The following is a 15160-nucleotide window of genomic DNA, read 5'->3' as shown; positions in this document are numbered from 1 at the left end:
AGAAGAGCCATTCTGCCGCAGTATATCTGCATGAGCCGGTCGGTAACCAGTTAATAATGCTTGAAGTGAAACAATAAAAATGAAATATTCCTTTAAATATTGTGCCTCCTTAGTCTCCTTAGTCTGCCTGCAAAGAAGCGCATCTGACCCATGTTCATAACAGTTCCACAGCAAAATTAAATTTTGAAGTAAGAAATTTCTCGCGGCTGTAATGTATTGTCGGATCCCAGCAATAAAGATAAAAATCATTGAAAAAAATGGCATGGGTTCCCCCCCAGTCCATGACAGGCCCTAGGGGTCTGATATGAATATTAAGGGGAATCCCATGGCAAAATAAAATAAATGGTGTGGGGGGTCCCCCCAAAATCAATACCAGAACCTTATCCGAGCATGCAACCTTCCAGGCCACAGGAAAAGGGGGCGGGATGAGAGAGTGCCCCCCTCTTGAACCACACCAGGCCACATGCCCTGGGAAGGGTGGACATGGGAAGGGTGCTTTGGGGTCCCCCCAAAACACCTTGTCAACCCCGCAAGGGACAATCTAAAGGGTCTGGTATGGATCTGGGGGGGACCCCCATGAAATTTTTTTGGGCTCAGGTTTCCCCTTAAAATTCATACCAGACCTGAAGGGCCTGGTATGGATTTTTCGGGGGACCCCAATGCCATTTTTTTTTACATTTTGGCGCTGGGTTCCACATAATAGCCATACCAGACCTGAAGGGCCTGGTAATAGACTGGGGGGGGGGGGCTCATGCCGTTTTTTTTCCAATGATTTTTATATTGCTGGGATCCGACAATACATTACAGCCGCAAGCAGTTTTAAATTAAATTTTTTTCCTTTAGAAATGGCATTTTGCTTCTCTCATTCATCACACTATGTACGGCCGCTATGTAAGCAGCCTTACATAGTGTAGGTCGTGGACCAATCATGGCTCTCACAGCAGAGTGCGCTGTGATTGGACAAAGCATGCAGGTCAGGTGCATGCTTTGGCCAATCAGCAGCCGTCAATGCACTGCAATCTCGCAGTGCTTTATGGGGTGTTGCGGGGGCACTCAAATTTCCCGCGAACACCCCATAATGTTTGGAATTCGGCAAATGGGTGAACACCCAATATTCAAGTCAAACTTATGTTCGACTCCAACCGCGGGCTCATCACTACTGATGAATGCTGGCTATCAGACTGAGGTCATAGACAAGGGCTTTTTATGAAGCCATAAAGAATTGATTGGTTTGAGCAACAGCTTGTCAACATAAGCAACTTCTTTACTGAATTTGTTTCCACAGTAGCTCATTTGCTCTTCAATGCTTAGGATATGTTTCGGTTATTATCCCTCACATGCTTTTCTGTTATTGTAGCTATTATTATATCTATTATTTTAACTTTACTCTTTCATTATACTATCTTGTGTGTTCTCCCTTATTATATCTGATATTCATACTTCTTACAGCAATACAATGCCCTAACCTTAGAACTTGAGTCATTTCTGATTTATGGGGGCATCCATGTGTGTCTTTCTATGTCAGATTTTTCTTTATAAGACTAGATTAGAGGTGTTCAACCTCTGTCAGCTCTTAAAACACATTTACATATAACATGTCTATGCACAACCATATTATAGTACTTTAAGTTATAGATGCACGAAGCTACAGCCACAACATATTTAATTAACAGCACTCTAATGCATAATGAAATAAATGTAACCTTCCTAAAAGGCTGTACGAAGCCAAAAGAAAACAAAATGTCACATTAATGGAAGAAACATATTTATATAGAATATACTGTATACTGTACACACACAATATTTGCTATATTGTTATATACACACACTCACTGTATTATAGTTCACATTAGTTCACATAAGCACTCATATATTGTTCAAGGAGTATATTTTAATACTGATCACTTCATGACATAAGTTACATTGACACCCTGAGCAAACCTACTCCCTTTTAGAACAAGTAGTCACGTGACTGTAAGCTCTTTTATAGCATTGCAAGTTCAGCTTTGTTACATGCAAGTTTTTTTCATTGTATCAAAATGCCCCTGAGAAGTAGCAATCCATTCTGTGTGAAAAATAGCACTCAAATGACATGTTTTATTTATTCTGTTAAGCATATTAAACAGAACCAGTCACGGATGGCCTTATGCACGAACCTGAGTATTCAAGCTTACATTTTTAACTTGGGATAGGTGTATTTATGTGCGATTTCTATCTGTCTTCTACATTGTACTTGAGCTCTGTTTATTTCCTCCTAAAGTGATTGTAAATGATCACCTTGTAAAACAACCCATTCAGTTGATACAAACATGGTTTGCCTTTTATTTCTAGATATATAAAAAAAATATATAAATACTTTTTTTTTTTTTTATAAGTGATCACATTCCCTCTGTTCTCAGCTGCGTGAGACACACTGAGCTTCCCAGTGAATGGCTGTGCAGCGGGGGCTTGTCAGGACGAGTCTGATCATTGGGTGAGAGTACACTGAGTTCCCAGCATAGCTAGAGAACTGACCATGGTGTGTTCTCCTGCTTAGTGTGGACAGTTTTTAATAGGAAAGCAGGGGGAGTGGTAGGAACACCAGGGATTTCACATAGTAAGCAATATACAGAGAACGGGATACTTTCTCATACAAGTTCATGGTACAGCAGGCACAGATCAGGAATTTGAAGCGTTGAGGTAACAAACACTTTAAGTTAGGAGGTAAGAGGGTGCCTGACACTTGCTGGCTTGTAAACTGCCAGACCTCACATACTGTCGGTAAGCATCTGAATGTACATACCAGCACCAAATTCCAGAGTCCTTTAGTTGCTTCATATCCAGTCTTACTTGCCTCTTCTATTTAATACTGTTTTTAAGTTTTGATACAGTGTATATGGTCAAAGAGTTGTCAGGGCAGCTACTGGCAGGATTTAGGAGAGCTCTCACTCCATGATTCAAGGTAAATATTTAGACTTAGGCTAATAAAATAAAGCTATATAAGGCTTATTTAAGTCTTTCATAAGAAAGCCTACACATTTGAGGCTGAATATTTGGATACACCCATTCATGGCCGGTTCTTTATAATATGATTCTATACAATATATCTCCTCTGCTTAGTTACTGATTATGTCATGTGTATAACAGTATGTAGATGGCTATTTGCAAGGTCACAAAAGCCCTGGCTGCATTGGGCTGCAGCCAGAGGACCACCCTTGCCCCCCTTCCCACCGCTTATAGAGTTCAGAGATTCAGTGGTGTCCACTTGCACTTATCTGTTTTGCATTGCACAGGTTAAAATGTCTGAATAAAATGTATTCCTATAAGGACTCTTTCAGATGGCGATCAGACCCTTCCTGCATGTGAATCCACCTCGGAGATGCATGTAGGCAGCACAGTGGATGCACAAACAGAGGTTGTATGGACACATTTGAAGTCCATGTTGAATAACTTGAGCACTTCTCCAAAAAAAAAAAAAAAACTGGACAAACATTTAGATGAAAATTCTTATAGGTACATTTGATGACTTTATTTCAATTACATATAATGTCTCTTCTGCAATAAAAAGCCTGTGTGCTCACAGTTTCTGAAAATGTATGTTTAGTTCCATTTTCAAATCCAATTCCAGGATTTAGCAACCCCCCAGCTGTCCCTCCTACCCTTCTCTGATTAACCACTGGTATGAAAAAAAAATATCCAAATGCCCATTGCACTTACCCAAAGCCATGTTCACATGCCAATCCTGTCTTCTTCTGTTTACTTCCTGGGGTCCTTCCTCAGGTGTTACATCACAGCCTGTGTGATGTGGACACCTCCTGTAGGTGGAAGTGAGACTTCCAGTTGCCAGGTGCTCTCTCATAGTTTCCAGAGGCAAGAGAACGTATGGGGTCGCTGGGGAGACCAGTGCCCCTAGAAGATAAAACAGCACGGAGAAATGTCTGGCATGAAACTAGCTTGGCTCTTAGAATAAACTGTGATGCATTACACTATAGGTTGGCTTAGAAAGAGGTGCTTGGAATCAAGACTGAGGAGTAAGTTACCTGACACACAATGCACTCCTTAAATATAGTTTTTGTCAGGAGTTGGGCTTTAAGAATCATAGGCCTTTGTTTATTACAAATCATACAACCCCCTTATTTATTACAAAATATAAAGTTATACAAGGGTTTGCAGTCCCTGGTAGGAAAACAAAAGCTTTCAATTGACTGGCTGTTTGCATTGTTTGTATATGCACACCTTACATGCTGTTATAGATATTTTCTAAACAAAACGAATATGTGTTAGAGATGGAGTTCCATGTTGTCTTTCCTCTGGCAGGGTGCAGGCAAAAAAGTAAACGGAATTGTTGACAGCATGGTTCAAGACCACTGAAAATGTTGCAATCCTACACGATTAGACATGCATTGTGAAGGAAATGTTAGAGACTGTGACTCTCATTAACACTGCAAAGGAAACTTGGTACTGAGAGTGTTAGTTACAGTAATTCAAGATGTTTCTAGGAAAGCAATAGCTTCTTTTCACCTTGTACAATTAATAACAGGAGTTTTCAGTTACACGTCCCTGCAATTGTCCTGCTTTGACACAAAGCATAAATGCCTCTCAGGCAAGAACACAATCGCTATGTTCTAGTATCCATACGGGTGCAATCCGCAGACAGAATGCAAGGAGGCTGTTGTGAGGCAGAACTCTATAATACACCATCACATTGTTCATAGTGAAATAATCCCTTTCGATTCTAATACAGGGAAGATGAATTGGACACTGATTGCATTATTTTAAGCACTGTTTGTTTTCCTTTCCAATGACTGTTATTAGGAAAAACAAGTAAATAATAGCGTAAACTATTTTACTGATATAAACATTCGCCCACAGAGCAAAGCATTAACATCAAAAATACACATCAAGTTGCATTACATGTTTACTTTAATTGTAGAGGGATTAGGAAAATATTTGTGCTGGGTCTTAGAGCAGGCAAATATTGGATATTGCTATTAAATTATGTATTTGAAGAGGAGCTTAAAACTAAGATCCCTTTGCCACTTCAAAATAATAAATGTTGCATTTGCTTTTTAATCATCTAACTCTGCTGCTTTTGTCATTGACCAGGGATAGGGAAGCTAAATAAGAAAATGCTCTGTCAGCTGAGCTGTCTCTTCTCTATTTTTCAGCACAAATTGAAGTGATACCATGCAAAATTTGTGGAGATAAATCTTCAGGAATTCACTACGGTGTCATCACTTGTGAAGGCTGCAAGGTAAGAGGAGAAGCTGGAGAAGGAATCATAGATGGATAGTAATGAAAAGTATTATTTGCTACTACTTTTACTGTTTTTTATAATAATGATAGTCATAATCATCACATATTATTATGTTTATAAAAAGAAAAGTAATATGAATTAAAGAGAAACTATCTTCATGTTGAACCTAACTCAATTATTTCAGGCTTGAAAGACAGGCAGCAAAAACTGCCTGTACATACTTTCAAATACTTTGCTATGCCCTAGGAACGCCCCAAAGCTTGCTACATTTTATTTAGCAAATGTGATCTTTAGCTTCAGAAGGTAAGTTGAGGCCCCTTGCCCCCATGTCCTCGCTGTCCAAACAGGATTGTGAACCAAGAGGAGGTTTGCCAGGCCTTAGCTTCAGGAAATGAAGGGCCCTCAATAAATGTGTAAAATTAATGCTTATGCATATTTATTGTTATGTTGAGAAAGATAATACTTTACTGTATTCTTTTATTCAAGTGGTGTACTGATATAATTTGTTTTGGTCGTTTATTACATTTACATTCATTACATCCTGTAAAGACCTCCATAGGTTTCCTGTCACTTCAGGTCCAGATAGAAAGTAGGGGGAAATCTCCCAAACAGAACACAGAAGGCAATAACAACCTGACAGAGGTCCAGTTCTAGCCAAGAAAAAAAAATGCTGTAGTTGAGCATTAAAGTGGATTACATTTCCAAAATACTTACCTCTGCTTCAACAGTCCAATGTGTACATACCTCTGCTTCAACAGTCAAATGCCTATGAGGTCCCTCACCAGTTCTAGCATCTTCTCACCCACTTCCTCTGTGTGTCAGTGTTTGGTCATCTTCTTTGGTGCAGGATGATCTTACTCTTGTACTTGCACAGGAGTGCAGTCATATCGGCACATAGCACTGTGCCAAAGCTGCACATGCACAGCTCAGTGTACATTCCACAGAATGTGAGGGAGCAGGTAGGTTTATTGTGCTGCAAAATAAATTGTCTTTTCTGCAATAACAAAATTAAAAAAAGGGGTAAACTGCGCTATTTGAAAACCCTCCCTCTAAGCAGCAACTCAGATTGTAATACTCCGATACTCTAAACAATATAAAAAGAAAAGCTGCGCTCAAAAACAAAAAAAAGTGTTCTAAATACAAACTTCATGCAATAAACAACATAAGTGATTAATAAAAAAAATGTTATGTTGTTTATTGCATGAAGTTTGTATTTAGAACACTTTTTTTGTTTTTGAGCGCAGCTTTTCTGCAATAACAAAACCTGCCTGCTCCAAGTTTTTTATTTTTAGACTCTTGTTTGTCAGTTCACATAGAGCTTCCCAGTTGTAGGTGACCAGATTTGATCTGTTTGATTTTCAGATCAAGCAGACACAGTAGACATACAGGTATAGTCCTACTACAAATACTACAAACACCCCATGTGCTCGGCGTGTTAATATCAGTTGACTTTGAAAGTCAGATGCTTGACTGGTTAAATGACACCTTGAAGTGAAAACATGTGGTAGAGCTTTAACAGGTATCACCAGCTGTTTTTTTTATTGAGATTTGTTGGAAACCTTTCAAAGCCATTTGTCAGGTAGCTTGAGTAGACAGTTACTTGACTTCTTCAATATAAGAGCTCTTGTGTGGGATATCTGCTGCCACCTTACACTGGTAATTCTGCTATTGGTATCACTAAGAGACAACAGTCACTTTACCTAGGTATAACAAACAGTTACCCCTAGGGGAACTGTTCCTCCACGATACCAGAGGAAAATTAACAGTTTGAGTGGCAGCTGTTTATCTTGTATAAAGGCTTTCAGATCAGCAGTAATGGAGCTCATCTTGTTTGTTCCTCAAGCAAGGGAGCAAATCCATTGGAGACGGTGGGTAGACTTTTTGCAATGCTGCCCCTAGTGAGTTTTGTCCAGGGACAGAATCTCAAGTGTAAAACCAGCTATAGGAGCGAAACGTTAGCTTGCTTTGAGCCTCCTAGTACACAATTGACCATCTTTAGAATACAGTAAAGAGTAGGAGCGCATTTGTTCAGATATTAATGCTAGCACGTCATAAATACTTCATCATTATGTTACCCATTTTTTTCAAGAGGGGGGGGGGGGGGTGGTGGTTACATGTAATTCTGCTATAGACATCCTCTGCTTCATCAACATTGGCCAGACTGAAGCTTCTACAAGAATAGCAGACGGGCCACAGAGAAAGAATACATTTTCATATGAGAAAATTCAATATGCAAATATGAAATGTGATTAGTTTGGGTCATTTACCTGTATATGAAATAAGATGATCTGCACAGGCAAAATAGGATTTAACCATTAGATTATAACAAGTTGACTAGTCTAGATCATTACTATGTGTTATATTCTACTGCTGTAATTGGTCATTATAATAAAAATCCCATGCATCATGTTTATGCAATCTTGCCCATATGGCCCAATCTCTGCGGCAACAAGCACTTCTTTCTCTCATGAATGCTTATTATTGCTCACTCCTTAAGCCCACCCTTCTTGTTATCTCAAGGGAAGCTCAAATCAGCCACCCTCTTGCAATAATCAGCAAGATGCCCTTGCCATCACTAACTAGAATTGGTGAAAGAATAAATGCAATTTTTTTCCCGTGGAGACATTAAACATGATGGAAATATTCTTTGAGTCTGTGACTTATTAGCATTCATCCCCTTTCTTTAGACAAAATTTTAAATTTATGTACACCAGTCTTTAAATTAAATCTGTCATATGAAAACCATGGAGGTTGCCACTGCTAAGCTCTCCTGAAATGCTAGTTTACCGGCTGTTTCCTAACTCTCTGAAGACTTTGAATCATTGACAGTGCAAGAATGCACATAAGGGCTTCTGAATGTTTTTCAAGCTTCCTTATCTGTATACTTGTTCAGGACAGTGTTTGAAAGTATTTCAGTGGGTCAGCAAAAACAACCAAGCAACTAGCATTTGTAGAAGGGCAGAAAATGTGTATAAATTTACCAGAAGGGAAAAAAAGTTGGAAAACCTCCCTCCCTTGTTGCAAAACTAACAAAACAACTCTCTGGAATTAGACTTTCAGCCCTTGTACACACGGTAGGAGATTCCGACGTTTTGTCGGATATTCCGACTGTGTGTGGTCTGCATCGGACTGTTTCTGTCGGAAAATATCCGACGGACCAACTTTTCCAACTTGCCGGTAAAATTTTCAGACAAAATGCTCCGATCGGACATACTCCGATCATGTGTAGCCTACTCCGACGGACAAAGTGCCACGCATGCTCAGATTCCTAGACCAAAGCTATTGGCTACTAGCCTGAACATAGTCCCGTCGTAACGAAATAACGTCATCACGTTATGTACAATCGTATTTTCCGACAACTTTGTCCGACCGTGTGTATGCAACATCACTTCCGGACCTCTTCCAGAATTAATCTGTCGGAATTACTCCGATGGATTTGGTTGTCGGAATCTCAGACCGTGTGTACAAGGGCTAAGAAGTGATCTCGGGGCCAACAATGCAGTGTGTATGTGTGTGTGTGTGTGTGTGGGGGGGGGAGGGGGTTACAAGCACTACTACTGTACCTTTCCCAAGAACCACTGGGTTAGCAGGGACGCCAAGGTACAGCATGTGATTTGTACACTGTACAGAGGCTTTGAGAATCAAGCATCTGTTATTTAAACCCAAAGAAGAAGAATCACAACAGCATGTTTACTGGATTGGCAAGACCGTGCAGAAAGAGGCCACGGGGTCCAGATTGGGAAGAGATGTGACCAGAGTATCCTGTGTTTGTTCTTCACCCTTGTCCCTTCTGTTCACTGGGAGGAGATGAATGCTACCATGCAAATAATGGAAGACTGAGTTTACCTGGGGCATTAAATAGGATGATGACCATGGACTTGGAAGATAGACAGTTCCAGCCCCAGCTGTATTCTCAAGTAATGCTGCTGGAGATGGGGAGCTACTTGTCTCTTGAGTAGCAGTGTCCCTGTGTATTTTATCCTCTTGACATAAGCTGTACTTGGTAATGTGCATTAAATAATTAGAATTGTAGGAGCTCACTGGTAATGTTGAAATGACAGCATTAAAACTTCTGATATATGATGTAGAGGCACTGTTATCTAATAATCTGAGTAATAATTCAGTAAAGCAGATAATGAGGATGCGTTGATGTGGCACATGTGAGAGTCAATGCTGTCTACAGTGAGGCATGGTGGGGGGTCTGACAGGCATGTTGTACAAGGGCCCGTGATCGTAATGGCAGTCCTAAGTGATCTGCCCAATTTTCTTGTTTCTTAAATGTGTTTGTGGTATAAAGCTTAAAAACTTTCAGTTTGATGTTTAGATTATTTCCCACTAGACTGCAATCTAATATGTGTTAGCAACTGGACAATGAGTCGCTCATAAAGCATTTTCACTATTTTTGAATATAGCCACATATATGAGTGCTTTGATTATTTGCTTATCTAAAGGTGTCCTGTAACTGTGACAGCATGCCTACAAAACCTCTAAATAAAAAGAGTTACTTCCCTATTAAATAGCAATGAAATCAATTGATTTAGTAAGATTAAAGATTTTGAAAGATTAAAGGCAAATGGCTATGCGATAGAAGTATACACAACATTCTAGAAAATTGCTTCTCAGTAGGAATGAAGTAAAGATAAGTGAAGGAATTACCTGAAAACTTAAAATGAAATTCACAAGTTACAATTTAATAATACTGTGCATATGTATAATATTGGACAATTTTTTTTAGAAGTGACAGTAAAATAAAAATTTGTTCAATAGCGTTTTTTTAAGAGCCAGTTCACGCCTTGTTTACAATTGGTTAGATTCATACCTGTGCAGTGTGGTGGTGTGCACTGACCAAAAATTTGACATGCAGTATTTTTTAAGCTCAGCATGGTGAAATGCAATCCACCACATCATACTGCACTGAGGTCACATAGTGAATGGGACTTAAAGGGGTTGTAAACTCTCTTTTTTTTAATTAACAAAAATGTCATACTTACCTCCACTGTGCAGTTCATTTTACACAGAATGGCCCCGAACCTCCTCTTCTGGGGTCCCACGGCAGTGCTGGTGGCTCCTCCCTGTATTGAGTGTCCATATTGGAGATGCACTCTCCTTGGGGGACACCCGGGACACCCGTGCAGGCATGCTCCATTCACCGGCTGCACTGTATCTATATATATATATATATATATATATATATATATATATATATATATATATATATATATATATATATACACTGCCCGAAGTGTATTAGAAAAACGGAACACAACATAATGCACTGTAGATATATAGGCTGCACTGGATGCAGATGCAGAGTATAAACATATATATATATATATATATATATATATATATATATATATATATATATATATATACAGTGCCTTGCAAAAGTGTTCACCCCCTTGGCTTTTTATGTAATTTTGTTGCATTACAGCCTTTAGTCCAATTTTTTTTTATTATTTATTTTCATTATATGTGATGAATCAGAACAAAATAGTTTAAGTTGGTGAAGTAAAATTAGAAAAATATATACATAAAACTATTTTTCAGAAATAAAAAACTGGTAATTGGCATGTGCGTATGTATTCACCCCGTTTTTTATGAAGCCCATAAAAAGCTCTGGTGCAACCAATTACCTTCAAAAGTCACATAATTAGTGAAATGATGTCCACCTGTTTGTAATCTAAGTGTCACATGATCTGTCATTACATATACACACCTTTTTGAAAGGCCCTAGAGCAGTGATGGCGAACCTTGACACTCCAGATGTTTTGTAACTACATTTCCCATGATGCTCATGCACTCTGCAGTGTAGTTGAGCATCATGGGAAATGTAGTTTCAAAACATCTGGAGTGCCAAGGTTCGCCATCACTGCCCTAGAGGCTGAAACACCTAAGCAAAAGGCACCACTAAGCAAACACTGCCATACCAAGGAACTCTCCAAACAAGTAAGGGACAATGTTGTTGAGAAGTACAAGTCTGGGTTAAAAAAAATATCTAAATCTTTGATGATCTCTAGGAGCACCATCAAGTCTATCATAACCAAATTGAAAGAACATGACACAACACCAAATCTGCCAAGAGACGGGCGCACACCAAAACTCATGGACTGGGCAAGGAGGGCATTAATCAGAGAGGCAGCACAGAGACCCAAGGTAACTCTGGAGGAGCTGCAGAGAGGCTTTATGGCAGAGTTGCCAGAAAAAAACATTACTTTCAGCAGAAAGCAAAATGGCACGTTTTGTGTTTGCGAAAAGGCATGTGAGAGACTCCCAAAACTTATAGAGGAAGGTGCTCTGGTCTGATGAGACTAAAATTTAACTTTTTGGCCATCAAAGAAAATGCTATGTCTGGCGCAAACCGAACACATCACATCACCCAAAGATCACCATCCCCACAGTGAAACATGGTGGTGGCAGCATCATGCTGTGGGGATGTTTTTCAGCAGTCAGTTCTGGGGAAACTGGTCAGAGTTGAAGGAAAGATGGATGGTGCTAAATACAGGGATATTCTTGAGCAAAACCTGTACCACTCTGTGTTTGATTTGAAGCTAGGACGGAGGTTCACCTTCCAGCAGGACAATGACCCCAAACACACTGCTAAAGCAAAACTTGAGTAGTTTAAGGGGAAACAAGTAAATGTGTTGGAATGGCCTAGTCAAAGTCCATACCTCAATACTATAGAAAATCTGTGGTCAGACTTAAAGATCGCTTAAAGATCGCTGTTCATAAGTGCAAACCATCCAACTTGAAGAAGCTGGAGCAGTTTTGTGAGGAGGAATGGGCAAAAATCCCAGTGGTAAGATGTGGCAAGCTCATAGAGACTTATCCAAAGCAACTTGGAGTTGTGATAGCCGCAAAAGGTGGCTCTACAAAGTATTGACTTTAGGGGGGTGAATAGTTATGCACATTGACTTTTTCTGTATAAATACACTGCCTGCACTGACTGAATATACAGTAAATGCTGAATATAAAGTCTATGCTAAATGCAGAGTATATATATGATTGGCCAATTATGGCTCTCTGTAGAGTACATTGTGATTGTCCAAAGCATGCAGGTCAGGTGCATGCTTTGGTCAATCATCAGACACTAATGCATTGCAATCTCACAGTGCATTTTGGGGCATTCTACAGCACTCAAATTTTCTGCGAATGCCCCATATTGTTCGCTGTTCGGCAAACACCCAATGTTCAAGCTCATCCCTAGTAGTTAGTAAAGGTTGTGGAAAATGGCAATGCATGTAGATGGGTTCACTTCTCAGCCTGATAAGTTATAGAAGGTGTCTAAGGTAGTGAGTAGGTTCGGGAGGGAGATTAAAGTGTCAGTCAGGAACAAGAGGACATCGTCTCCAAATAAGCTTAGTTTAATTTCTTGGTTATTTTTAATATAACCCCTAATATTAGAGTTACAGGTGATAGAGCGGGCCAGGGGTTCTATTGCCAGGGCAAATAGAAGGGGGGATAGAGGACAACCCTGTCTTGTGCCTCGACCTAGGGTAAAATAGAGTTACAATCAGGGAGCTTAATTTGGGTACGGGGCTGATGGTATAGGGCTCGAAAAGCATTAACAAATTCCATGAAAAAGAATTATTTGGACAAAATATTTCAAGATAGGGTCATAAGACGCTGTCAAATGCCTTGTTAATGTCCAGGCTCAAAAACAAGACCTCACGGGAGTTAATATCAGCATCTTGGATGATGTTCAATGCCAGGCGTATGTTATCTGTAATGTGTCTAGTTGGTATAAAGCCAGTTTCTGGGGAGATTAATGTTGTGATGATTGATGCTAGATGGTCTGCTAGGATACGGCCTTTAAGTCATTATTCATAACAGATATAGGGCAATAGTTTTGAGGGAGGGTATGGTCTGTGCCCGGTTTTGGGATCAGGGACATATTCGCTAAGAGCATATCTGTTGGGAATGGGTTGCCCTTTAGAATCTGGTTAAATAGTTTTGTCATTTTAGGGATTAGCAATCCTGCAAACTTTTTATAATACAGTGCTGTAAAGCTATCAGGACCCAGGACTTTGGAGGGTTTTAAGGAGGAGATAATAGAGGCTATCCTCTCCTCTTATTATGAGAGAGTATCCAGCCATGTCCAGCAATAATTTTTATTTTTAAACATTTATATTTATTTTTTCTGATTTATTTCTTTTTTCTTTTTTACCATGTCTCTTTTAATAAAAAAATGTTGGTTATGTTTATTGCTGTCACAAGGAATGTAAACATACCTTATGACAGTAATAGGTGATGGCAGGTACTCTTTATGGAGGGATCAGGGGTCTAAACACTTTTACACTTCAAAGTATTCAGATCCAAAAACTGCGATTCTGAATACTGTCATTTTTTTTTAAATCCGCCACCATTTTCAGCCGAGTAAACCGGAAGTGACATAAGCTGTTTTCAGCTCCCTGCCAGTCTGACTCTAGCGGAAGTGGTGGATTGTGAATTGGGTCTCCCGTGGGATGGGAGGCTCAGGAAGAGCGTCAGAAGGCGGCGGGAGGGGGGACGCCCCCTTCTGCTCCACTGGGATAACAGCTGAGCTGCTTTTAGCTGCATCGGTTGTTAACCCTGAGGAGCCGACCGCCCGCTCTAAAAAACTGTACTGGGATGATGCCTGCAGCTGCTGTCATCATCCCGGTATAACCTCTTAAAGCTGAGGCCGTATATGTGCATATGGGCAACGCTAAGGGGTTATATGAATGTGATGGTTGGATCGATTGTTTTAACTGTCTCTCAAACATACCCAAAGCCGAATTACTGTGCAAAAGGAAATGAGCACTGGACCAGCAGAGGAATTTTTACGTTTTCTCTGAGAGCAGGGTATCCAGAGCACTACGCTTTTGGTTAATTTGATTCAGCACATCCTGAGTTGGAGTTCAGCTATGCTTGTGGTAAAGTTTATCTTGGTTCATTGTATGGGAACGTATGTCTTTCAATTTTTGCTGTTTCCTAGTTGTAGCTATTGCCGCCTTGTGAGCCGCCCATAAGGATGCAGGAGAGATCCCTTTTATTTCATTATGAGTGAAATAATCTGTGATATGGTCTGATATTTGGGTAAGCACCATTGGGTCTGTGAGCAGGAAGTCGTTAAGACGCCAGACCCCCAGAGCCGGAGAAAGGCCAATTTGGGAAAAGCTGCAGGATATTATCTGATCATCCGACCAAGGACAGGCATGAATTTTGGCTGAGGTAGAGTTTGCAACCCAGACAGGGGAGCAGCAGATGTAATCTAACCGAGAATAGCTGTCATAGGGGTGAGAGTAAAAAGTATATTCTCAGGCACCTACAGTGGTGTGAAAAAGTGTTTGCCCCCTTCCTCATTTCCTGTTCCGTTGCATGTTTGTCACACTTAAGTGTTTCGGAACATCAAACCAATTTAAACAATAGTCAAGGACAACACAAGTAAACACAAAATGCAATTTGTAAATGAAGGTGTTTATTATTAAAGGTGAAAAAAAATCCAAACCATCATGGCCCTGTGTGAAAAAGTGATTGCCCCCCTTGTTAAAACATACTATAACTGTGGTTGTCCACACCTGAGTTCAATTTCTCTAGCCACACCCAGGCCTGATTATTGCCACACCTGTTCACAATCAAGGCATCACTTAAATAGGAGCTGCTTGACACAGTAAGGTCCACCAGAAGATCCTTAAAAGCTACACATCATGCCGAGACCCACAGAAATTCAGGAACAATTGAGAAAGAAAGCAATTGAGATCTATCAGTCTGGAAAGGGTTATAAAGCCATTTCCAAAGCTTTGGGAATCCAGTGAACCACAGTGAGAGCCATTATCCACAAATGGCGAAGACATGGAACAGTGGTGAACCTTCCCAGGAGTGGCCGGCCGCCCAAAATTACCCCAAGAGCACAGCGACGACTCATCCAAGAGGTCACAAAAGACCCCACAACAACGTCCAAGG

The 15160-nt window shown here is 40.1% G+C and overlaps 1 protein-coding gene across 1 annotated transcript in view; it reads left to right on the top strand.

Annotated features, from left to right (window-relative positions):
* RORB (RAR related orphan receptor B) overlaps window positions 1-15160 on the top strand; it is a 335735-nt gene that overhangs the window by 251783 nt on the left and 68792 nt on the right. Inside the window, exon 2 of the mRNA XM_077474932.1 lies at window positions 5148-5233. Within this exon, the coding sequence (XP_077331058.1) occupies window positions 5148-5233 (86 nt within the window). The remainder of the gene's footprint in view (window positions 1-5147; window positions 5234-15160) is intronic.

The sequence above is a fragment of the Lithobates pipiens genome, unplaced genomic scaffold (assembly GCF_037356315.1).
Source record: "Lithobates pipiens isolate NorthernLeopardFrog02 unplaced genomic scaffold, aLitPip1_a1.2 Scaffold_13, whole genome shotgun sequence".
NCBI classification, from domain to species: Eukaryota; Metazoa; Chordata; class Amphibia; order Anura; family Ranidae; genus Lithobates; species Lithobates pipiens.
Note: the sequence above shows the minus strand (reverse complement) of the source record. Positions and strands in the feature narration are given on the sequence as shown.